At 36.4% G+C, this 12,012-nt stretch overlaps 1 protein-coding gene across 1 annotated transcript in view; it reads right to left on the bottom strand.

Annotated features, from left to right (window-relative positions):
* NHLRC2 (NHL repeat containing 2) overlaps positions 1 to 12,012 on the bottom strand; it is a 46,387-nt gene that overhangs the window by 15,426 nt on the left and 18,949 nt on the right. The window contains exon 5 of the mRNA XM_081104496.1: positions 9,293 to 9,422. Within this exon, the coding sequence (XP_080960622.1) occupies positions 9,293 to 9,422 (130 nt within the window). The remainder of the gene's footprint in view (positions 1 to 9,292; positions 9,423 to 12,012) is intronic.

Raw genomic sequence — 12,012 nt, 5'->3', positions numbered from 1 at the left:
TGAGTTATTCCCTTTAATAACTTAATAATGCCTTCCAACCTTAAGAAGTCTAGTATCATCTCTATAAAGAAAGTGAAATTCACAGGGGTTAAATAATTCGTGGAAATTCACACAGCTAAACCTGGAATACTCCATTAGGAAGTTGATTACAAATCAGCAGTGTTCTGATCAGAATGGAGAGATACAGAAGGCAGCCCATGCTCTCTGGTCAGTTCTTCTGTGGCCTGTTCTTTTCTTCCTCCCTTTTGCCTCTGCCCCATGGATTTAGCTCTGGCTTTAAGTACCCAAGTGCAGTATCACGTGTGATCACAAATAGCCATCTAATCAAACTTAACCATGGCTTTCTACTTCAGCTTCACTTCTTATGCCCTCCTCTCCCTATGGCCTCTGGCTGAGTAATCTTTTACAAGTATATTTTTCCAGTCCCTCGCCTTCCCATCTTTGATTTGGTTCATCTTAGTAACATCTCTTTGTGACTTTTATGAAATGACTCCATTCTTATAGCCAAGAATGAAAATAACATTGATATATTAATCATTTCTTTGTACAAGCACTGTTCTAAGTGCTTTCCATATATTCTCATAATTCTCACAATAAGCCTATGAGATAGGTACTATTAGCATCTTCAATTTAGATGAGGGAACTGAGGCATAAAGAGTCTAGTAGCTTGTCAAAGTCACACGACCACACTAAGATGTAAAACTGGCTCCAGGGTCCATGCTCATAACCAGCATGCTACACTGTCTTTCAAGAAGTTTTTACTCTGCCTGATCATTTCTCTGAGGACTGAAGAGTTTTTACAAATAAAATGAGAATTAAAAAAAAAAAAAGATAGTCTGGCATTTATGTCTATCAAACTAACGAGAGTCACTTTAACAATTTATACTCTTTATCCTGGATTTAAAAATCTAAAGCACATAACTGTATCACTAAGTTATATGCATATATGCATAACCCATGGACACAGACAATAATGTGGTGAAGGCCTGGGGTGGGGGGCGGGTGTGGGGTGGAGGAGGTAAATAGGGAGAAAAAAAGGAACATCTGTAATACTTTATTGTAAAACAATAAAGATACATTTTAAAAAATTTATACCATTCATCCTGGTTTTTAAAATCTAAAGCACATAGTTGTATCACTGAGTAGGGTATTACTTTTGTTCTTTCTAACAATTACGAACATTTCCATTTTAAGTTAAGAGCACACTTAGTACCACTGACTTTCAACAGTCACAAATTAAAAATAAAAAAGGATAATGCCAAAAGCTAAAAAGGTTTGGGAAAGTCAAAACCCCTCATAATCATCAATAAGGATTACTGAAATAGTTTCAGAAAGCAGAAATAAAATCGGCAAATGAAATATAGAAATGAAAAAACACCTTTTATCCAGCTTTTAAATATTCAGTTATTTTAAGTAACTATGATCAAAATAAAGTCCACTGGCTAGAACCTTCATAATAGCATCTGTGAAATCATCCATTAGTGTAGTTTTTCTCCATAGTCTCTAAACCTCCTATGAAGCAAGGCCTTAAGCCACTAGGAAAAAGCGACAAAGCCCGGGCACAGGAAAAGACTAATTTGAGGACTGGAAGAGGGCAGAAGAAAAACATCTCTTCATCTCTGGGAGAGGGGCAGGAAATTGTCTTTGGTCAAAGACTCCATACTGACACCAAGCAGGGGTTCCCTACTGCTGGAGGGAAAGGAGGAAACTCTTCAAAACCACTCACAGATTAAAGGCAGAGTTTGGCTGCCAGAGAAAAACGGAACAGAAACAATGGGAAAAAAAAAAAAAAAAGCTCCCATTTCCTTTCCTGGACCACAGGCACACAGGGGTCCTAAGACTGAGACTGTTCAGAACAACAGAGAACACTCCCTTAGAGAATGACAAACAGCAACAGGTCACCTGTCATGCAGCTGCAAGAGTGAAAGAGAACCACTGTGGGTGAGCTGTACAGGATGACTGAAAGCCGAGGTGGAACCCCCCACCCCCAGCCTCTAGGTCCCCATGCTTAGGCAACACCAGCCCACAGCTAAAGGAATTCAAAAGCTATGGTGAACTGACAGAACTCACAGCAATAATAACACCCAGACCCAGCCCAGCTTCTGACTACATTGACTCAACCTCCCATAATAGTTAGATAAATACTATTGATCTCAGCCCCTCTAATTCCACACAAGATGACTGGAATTTAGTTAAAATTGAAAAGACAAACATAAAGTAAGCAGCACCCCTCCTCCCTGTCCCTGCCTCCCCACCCCCGCGAAGAAAAACAAACCCTCACCCAAATAAACACATACCCACCCCTCATAAAAAACAAAAAACAAAAAACAACCCCCACACATTTTCAAGAAACAAAGCAATCAACAGTAACAGACTGAAAGATTACCTGAAATCTGGAACTATATAACATGGACTTTGAAATTACTATGCTACTATGTTAGAGAATCTAGGAGAAAGGTGGCCCACCTAAATTTGTAAAAAATTTCAGCATAGATGGAATCTAAGAAATAGTAATATGGAAATCCTATAAAAATATCAGATGAAAAATTCCTTCAACAATCTCATCAACAGACTAGACACAGTTGAGGAAACAATGACCCTAACGATAAATCAATAAAAATTATTCACACTAAAACACAAAGAGAAAAAAAGGGTAAAATAAAAAGAGCACAGTATGTAAAAAGTGCTGGGTACAATATCAAGAGTCTAATATATGAGTAACTGAAATCCCAGAAAGAGGAGAAAGGAGCAGAAAAAAATATTTAAAGAGATAATGGGTGAGAATTTTTTCACAGATAATGAAGGACATCATACCACATCATAGACTCAAGAATTCTAACAGGATAACTCCTAGACATATCAGTCAAACTGCTGAAAACCAAAGAGAAAATCTTGAAGGTGGCCAGAAAAAAAGCATACACTTTATTTTGTTATATTTATTTTTTAATATATTTTTATTGATTTCAGAGAGGAAGGGAGAGGATGAACGAAACATTACTGATGAAAGAGAATCATTGAACGGCTGCCTCCTGCACCTCCCCCACCCCACACACTTCGGGGGTCAAGCCCGCAACCTGGGCATGTGCCCTGATTAGGATTCGAACCATGACTGCCTGGTGCATAGGTTGATGCTCAACCACTGAGCCATGAGGGCCGGGCAAAAGCACACATTTTATACACAAAGGAACTAGGAAAAGAAATCAGACCTCTTATTTAATACTATGTAAGCTAAAAGACAATCAAATGACATCTTTAAAGTATCAAAGGAAAAAAGAAAGTCAACCCAGACATATATGGAGTAAAAATATCTTCCAAAAATGAAGGCTGAATACTTTTCCAGACACTCCCCTTCCCCTAAAAAAGGCGAAGAGAAATCATTGGCAGCAGCCATCTGCCAATGTTAAAGGAAGTTAAAGGAAGTTCTTTAGGCAGAAGCAATATTAACCTAGGACTCTCGGGACTGTTAAGAAAAGAGCCACTTTGGAAAGCACTTTGGCAGTTTCTTATAAAATTACACATTTATCATATGATCCAGCAATTTCATTCCTAAACATTTTCCAAAGAGAAATAAATACTTATGCCCACATAAAAACCTATACACATGTGTTTATACAGGCTTTAATAATTGCTGTAGACTAGAGGCATCTGGAATGTTTATCAACTGATGAATAAACTGTGGCAGAGCCAAACAATGAAATACTTCTCAACAATAAAAAAAGAACCCAACTATTGATACCAGCAACAACAGCAATGAATCTCGAAAGCATTGTACAGAATGAAATAACCAGGCATAAGAAATGCACTGTTGCCAATGGTTGGAGAGGGTGTTGGAGGTGATGGGAGGAAGACTGAGCAAAGGGTCATGAGAGAACTTTTGGGGTGATGGAAATATTCTGTATCTTGATTGCAATAATAGTTGTAAGACTAAATATGTTTGTCAAAAGTCATATAACTCATACCTAACAAGGGTGAATATTCCTTTCTGTAAATTATACCTCATTAATTGGACTTAAAAAACCTTGCAAACACAATTCAATGTGATAAGATAGTACAAGAATCATCTCTCAAATTTTAGGCCTATAAATACAACTGCTTTTAGTTTAAGCTTTTGTAACTTGCTTTTTTCACTCACCAGTTACACTGTATAAAATTTATTCCTCAAAAACTCTGTATCATCTGATTATTTTTAGAGGGTAAATGTATTGTATAGTATTTTATAGCATATTAACGAAACTCCAAGAACCATATTATCTAAGCACTTAAGTACCAACACTGTAGATTATAAGACTAACATACTAAATAGTTAAATTTTTATCATAAAAGGTTGTATAAGAACAGCTAAACTTCTATCTAGGGAAAATACTGATTAAAAGGCGAAGAAAGGTTAATGGGATTCGGGCATATTATCCTTTCTATAAATGATTCTAAATCAGGTAAAGTCTACTTAGTGACTAGTGGAGTTTTGAACTTTAGGATGAAAAATCTCTCCAGTTATTGTCTGGCAAGAGTGAAGTCATGCATTTTAGAAACGTGGCAGAGTTTCTGCTGAAAATGAATTTATTGTACCTAGTAATTACTTTTCTTACACTGTGTAGTTCTGACCATATTTAGAGTGATAATGCTTTTATCACTGTAATGGCATAATTAGGTTAAGTATTCAGAATTAAAATACACAAACACATTTACATATTATAATGGGTATTTCAAGTCCCATTATTTATTAACTGGGTCTCTTGATAGGGTATATATATTTAACTATGTATTGGTCCTTGTTATTTTTCACTTTATTTACCTAATCTATTTTGCTCCTTTGTAAGGTTTAATTTTAATTAAATATGCATATGAATGGATGGATGCATTCATTATAAAGCTTAATAATTAAGCATCCATATGCAAACCACCTAGCTCAAGAAAGAACATTTGTGCATCCTTTTATGACTATAACCCCTTCTCTTTCCGGAAGGAATCACCAGTCTAAAAAATTTTTTTTCACTTTCTTATTTTTCAGTTTTACCAAGTCTGGATTGATCTCTGAAGATATAATTAGTCTTGCTTACTACTAAACCTTCTGTAAAAAATATCGTACTGTAGGCTCTTTTGTAGCTTTTTTCACTCAACAGATTCCTTCTGATACTTGTCTATGCAGCTAGGTGTATCTATGATTCATTATTTGCACTGAAGAACAGCCTAATGTATGAAGATATCACAATACCTAACCTATTTTTCATTATGTTTACTCCTGATAATTCCACTCTCAAATTCCTAACTATGGTAGCATTTCTGAAACATTTTATAAAATTGTTAAAATATTTTTAAAACTCAAGTATTTACAAGAACAATTTTTGTCAGCCACAATCCCCTTCAAATTTTGTTTAATTCAAAATCTGTTCAAGTAGGTGTACAATTATGTAATTTAAATTTATATGAACGAATTCAATCTGAATGCAAAAAGCAAGTTGTTTCTATAAAAATAAAGTTGGATATTTTGGAAAGACTCAATAAAGAAACGTAGCCCTAGCTGGTTTGGCTCAGTGGATAGAGCGTCAGCCTGCGTACTGAAGGGTCCCAGGTTCGATTCTGGCCAAGGTCACATGCCTGGGTTGTGGGTTCAATCTCCAGCAGGGGGTGTGCAGGAGGCAGCTGATGAATGATTCTCTCATCATGGATGTTTCTATCTCTCTATCCCTCTCCCTACCTCTCTCTAAAAAAAAGAAAAAGTAGCTAAGTCAAATTGTTTTTCAATTAGGGGTAGTCCTACATCAAAGATGGGTTAAAAAATGTACATTTATAGTTCTTAAATTAAAACAAAGCATTTTTAGTTTTGTCATTCTGGTTTAATAGATTTCCTCCCCTAACAATTTAATTATCATAGCCAATCACTTCAATAAGGGATTCTACTGTATTTATTTAAGTCTACTTTTATTACACAAAGGAGTCAGGTAACTTACAAAGAAATACACCCTACTAAGATAAATGCATTTAAAATCAGTAAGAAAGTTGGACCAATAGGTAAATAGGGTAGGAAAGACAGACGCAGTCACACTATTAAAAACTGGATGTCATATTTCCATTATCCTTTGCTAACGATAAATCTGTGTGAGTTTCTTAGCAATCAATACAACAATGCAAACACAATAAATTATTACATTTAAATTTTCTAGGAGCTAAAAAACAAACTTGATACCTAGGAAAAAGTACAACTATAATACTGAGATCAGAAAAAACTTTCTCTAGTTGATAAACCATATAGGTTATTTACAAGGTAAACATTGAAACCATCAACAATTCCTACAGTAAAAACAGGAAATCTTATAGGACTGTGTTTTGAGGAAATACATATATGAAACAGATATCCTATATAATAAAGAATATGCAAATTGACCATCACACTCTTGCACAAGATGGCTGGCAGGGGAGGGCAGTTGCGGGGGACCAGGCCTGCAGGGGAGGGCAGTTGTGGGGGACCAGGCCTGCAGGGGAGGGCAGTTAGGGGCAACCAGGCCAGCAGGGGAGGGCAGTTGGGGGTGACCAGGCCGGCAGGGGAGGGCAGTTGGGGGGTGACCAGGCCGGCAGGGGAGCAGTTAGGCGTCGATCAGGCTGGCAGGGGAGTGGTTAGGGGGTGATCAGGCTGGCAGGCAGAAGCGGTTAGGGGCAATCAGGCAGGCAGGCAGGCGAGCGGTTGGGAGCCAGCAGTCCTGGATTGTGAGAGGTATGTCTAACTGCCGGTTTAGGCCTGATCCCTGTGGGCAGTCGGACATCCCCCGAGGGGTCCCAGATTGGAAAGCGTGAAGGCTGGACTGAGGGACCCCCCCCCTCCCCCAGTGCACGAATTTCGTGCACTGGGCCTCTAGTACAAAAAAATATAAATGAATGTGATTTTATGTTGATATATTTTTTAATGAATGACATGTTGCCAAAAGTAGTTTAGTAAAAACAAATGTAAGAAATATTCTATGATCTAATTTCCCATACTCTGACAATACATTAATCCAGGATTAGATTTTAGAGTAATTTAAATTAGTGACTCTTAAAATGTTTTTGGGTAACATACCACTTTGAAACTCTGATGAGAATCTGACCAATTCCCCCAAATCTTGAAAATAATCTGTGAAGTTTAAGTACCTTACAAAGCCTAACCAGGAATGCCTTGGGTATATGACTCAAGGTTAAAAGCTCTCAGGCAAGAGTAGTCATTGTGATTACAAGTTCTTCATACAGTGCTTGGAAACCTTTTTCTCTTGGCCAGGAATTTCGAAGGTGTCGAACTTAAGTGTGTTCAAGAATACACCTCTTGCCAAGTACCTGAGTGAAGCTATTTTAAGCTGTTAGTCAAATGAAGAACCACATGCTTATAAAAACCTGTTGAGCTAAGTAAGGTAGGACTCGCTTCCTTTACTGAAAACTGAGCTTAGTAATGACACAATCCTCAGACTGCATGTCACTCCAGCTGGAAGCTGAGGGAGTACTTGTCAATAGAGCCAAGATTTTCCTTGGAAAGCATTTTGGGTGCATTCTCAATACAAACAACCAACCAGAAATTCCATGCTATAAAGTATGCCTGAAAAACTTTTAGCCTAGCAAAATATTTAAGCACTCCTTGGCCATTAAATAAATCCAACTTAGTAAAGCATCCAATAAAGTACATCCTGTTTATAAGCCCTATAAAGTCTGATATATGTGACAGATTGAATTACTGGTCTCAATTCTTTACTCCTCTGTAATAATATTAGATACCCACACCCTTGACATGGCCTCATTGTAGGCAAGGTGTCTATCCCCGCCCCATAACTTTGAGCTTAGTTATGTGTCTTGCTTTAATAACAGTAGGTAAGCAGATAGGACATAGCTAAGCGTCTGTCCCCTGGTGGTCAGTTCGCGTCATAGCAACTAGTCGACCGGTTGTCTGGTTGCTTAGGCTTTTATATATATAGATCATCTATGTTCTTATTGATTGCACCTGGGACGTACTGCTCCCTCTACCACCCCAACTCCTTCCCCACTATGATTATTGTGACACAGAATTCCAAAAAGGAAAATCTCAAAAAGAACTTGTGCAAAATCTCCAAGTTATACATATTAAGTACAGGTAGTACCAAAAATTCATTCAGTTATTTTATGAATATTAAAAACTCTATAAAAAGTTAATCAAATGAAAAAAATCAAGGTCTTTGAATTATAAGCAAATTGGCATCATGATAAAAAATTATCTCAAGATGTAAAGCCATTCAACTAGACTGATGCTTATCCTATATAATAAAAGGCTAATATGCAAATCGACCGAACAGTGGAATGACCAATCGCTATGATGTGCACTGACCATCAGGGGGCAGACACTCAACGCAGGAGCTGTCCCCTGGTGGTCAGTGTGCTCCCACAGGGGGAGTGCCGCTCAGCCAGAAGCCCTGAGTCGGGCTTATGGCTGGCGAGGAGCAGACCTAAGTCATCAGTTGTACATCCCCCAAGGGCTCCTGGACTGCAAGAGGACGCAGGCCGGGCTGAGGGACACCCCCCACCCCCGCCCCGAGTGCGCAAATTTCATGCACCAGGCCTCTAGTTCACTCTATAAACATATTAAGACCATCCAAACCATTTAGTCACAAATTTTATTTTCAGTGTATTCTACTAACTTACTTTTATTCATTACTCTGGTTGTAGATATGTAGATAACCATCCCTGTATCACTGAGGGCCAATGAGAAATAAGGACTTATGCTCCTGGGTCATCTTATAGTCAATTAATGTAGGTAGCAAAGATTGTAAAGATAATGTCAACCTTATTCATTATTAATACCTACATAATACAGTAGGGCAAAAGTGTTTTTTTCAAATTGCTCAAAAGAAGCTATCATGGTTCAATACAAATTTTAATAATCTAAAAAAAGCAACTCACTTTTAAATTTATTTTTCAAACTAGAAAAAAAGGACATTGTTAAATGGTATAGTTCATGAATAATTGTCTGAAGTTCTGAAACTAATCCTAATTTAAGAATATTCAGAGCTACATTAATTGAAAGCTGCAGCTAAACTGAGATTCTTTAACATTAATTCAGAATAATATATACACTATCTTGTGCATAAAACATAATGTGTAATGTTACGTTACATAAAATATATTCCATCTTGTATACATTACTGCTGGCTTTGCTTTTATACAATAAATCTCAAGACACAGGCATAAAAGTATAAAATTACTAGCAATAGAATTAATCCAAATGAATGTCCCCAGCATCTTTTTAAAATCTTACATTTATGAAACAATGTTTACTTATATTAAGTATTAGAAGTTTACATACCTGATGATCCCAAAATTACATCCCATGGGGAACTAATGGGCTGTTGCTCTCCTTTAGCTCCACCTTCTTTATCTGTACCTTGAATACCAATGCCAGCTACAGTGCTCACCGTCTCAGCTTCTAGGTCAATCTACAGAAAGGAAGATGTTGTATGCAATGCATGTTACCTTTTATTTTCTTTTGGACATGAAGATTTTTAATAAAAACATATAGAAGGTATTAGCAATACAATACTTTCTTTAAAAACAAACAAGTATAAATCCCTGGGAATTAAGGGGAAAGAAGGATGAATAAGTGGAACACAGGATTTTTATGGCAGTGAAACTATCCTGTTTGATGCTACAATGGTCAATGGATACATGTCATGGTGCATTTGTCCAAACCTACAAAATGTGCCAACCAAGAGTGAACCCTAATATAAATGATGGTCTCTGCATGATAACGATGTGCAGGTTCGATAAGTGTAACAAATGTATCACATTGGTGTGGAATGGTTGATGGTGAGGGAGTCTTGCAGGGATGGGGGGAAAGAAAGTGTGTTTTATGTTCAATTTTGCTATGAATCTAAAACTGCTCTAAAAAATAAAGTCTATTATCTTATAAAAATTTAAAAGCTTAAAAAAGGTTTAATTAAGCATAGGGTGATCTTGTTATTCAAAAGCACAAAACTCAGTCCTTTTCATTTCCTCACCTGTCCATGCCCCCACTTCCCTCCTGCCCCCCTCATCTCATCATGCCTCTACCAGAAATGGTGTTGATCTTCTTTTAACTATAAAATATTTTAAAAGAAAGTGAAATTTTAAAGCAAAATCTAAAAAATTCACATTTCTTGAAATTAAATGTATTTCAGTTATGCTTGGTTACTAAATGACACATATACAGCTTAATATATGCCAGCTACTGATCCAGGTGTCATCCATCCATTCATCCTCATAATGACTATGATTATCATTATTGCACAGATCATTATGTAACTTTCTCAAGATCCTATAGCTAGTAAGTCCAGGATCTGGGGATTTGAACACAGGCAGTGCTAGCTCTACTACATTATATTGCCTCTGCTGTATACATTGGAAAACTAATGCATTCTACTGGGGGGAAAAAAGCTCTGGTTTCATCTTCTGAGACCCTTCCACCAACACTTTACCATGAACATTTTCAAACTAGAAAAAAGTTAAAAGAATCTTGCAGCAAAGATCTATACACACACCACTTATTATCACCATTTCACTTACTTGCTTTATTACATATTTTATCCAGCTATCAATCTACCCACCAACAATGTATGGGAGTTCCAATTGCTCCACATTCTTGCCAATATATAATGTTGTCAGTCTTTTAAATTTAAACCATTATAGTGGATAAAAAAGTGATCAACGTCCTGAGTTGAAAAAGAAATGTAAGTGGCAAGGTCATTCTTATACCTTCTTTTGAAAAAATGTCTGATCAAATCTTTGACCCATTTTTTATTGGGCTGTCTTCTCATTTTTAGTTGTAGGAAGCTTTATATATTTCATGAATACTAATCCCTTCATAAATATGTTTTGTAAATTTTTAAGGTTATTTTTTGACAGTTTGTGGCTTGTCTTTTTAACAGTAAATTTTAATGAGCAGAAATTTTAATTTTTGATAAATCTGAATTTATCATTTTTTTCTTTTATGATTGTGTTTGTGTCCTGTCTTTGGAAACCTTTGCCCACCTTTAAGTCATGAAGATAACGTTTTCATCTAAAAGCTTTACATTTTTAGCATTTCCATTTAGGTGTGTGATGCATCTCGAGTTTACTTGTATACAACGTTCGAGGTAATGTGTTTCTTTTTATCCTCCACATGGGTATCTAGTTGTTCAAGCACAATTTGCTAAAATGACTTTCCTTTTTCCCTTGACTGCTTTGATGCTTTTGGGAAATCATAACTGTACTTGATATGACGTTTCTTCTAGGTGCTTTATTCTTTTTATTGATCTATATATTAACAAAGTATCACAATCTTGATCAGCATAACATTAAGTCAGTCTTGAAATCAGGTACTATAAGTCTTTTAACTTTGTTCATTTTCAAAATTTTAGATATAATAAGTTCTTTATTTTGCATTTCCATGTAAATTTTGGAATCCACTTAATACCAAAAAAATCTGATGGAGTTTTGACTGGGATTGCACTGAGTTTAAAGGTCAATTTGGAGAGAACTGACATCTTAATATTGAAACTTCCAATCCAATACTGGATTAATTTTTCTTAGCAATGTTTAATAATTTGAAGTACACAAGTCTTGCATGTATTTTGTTAAATTTATTCTAAGTACTTTGTTTTTATTGCTACCGTAAATAGAATTTAAAAATTTTAATTCCCAATTAACTGTTATTAATATATAAACACAGAGTGGATCTTTTTTTATTGACTTTGTATTCTGCAACATTCCTAAATTCTCTTATTAGTGCAAGTAGCTTTTTCATAGATTTCTTAGAATTTTCTATGTATACTAGAGGCCCAATGCACGAAATTCATGCAAGATCTCACTCGATGATCTCACTCATTTGTGGAATATAATGAACAACATAAACTGATGAACAAAAACAGATTCGACAGAGAAGCATCGATCAGACCCAAACCTCAGAGGGAAGGTAGGGGAGGGTGGGGGTAAGGGGGAGAGATCAACCAAAGGACTTATATGCATTCATGTAAGCCTAACCAATGAACACAGACACCAGGGGGGGTGAGG

This window comes from Myotis nattereri (genome assembly GCF_964212035.1).
Source record: "Myotis nattereri genome assembly, chromosome: 13".
NCBI lineage: Eukaryota > Metazoa > Chordata > Mammalia > Chiroptera > Vespertilionidae > Myotis > Myotis nattereri.
Note: the sequence above shows the minus strand (reverse complement) of the source record. Positions and strands in the feature narration are given on the sequence as shown.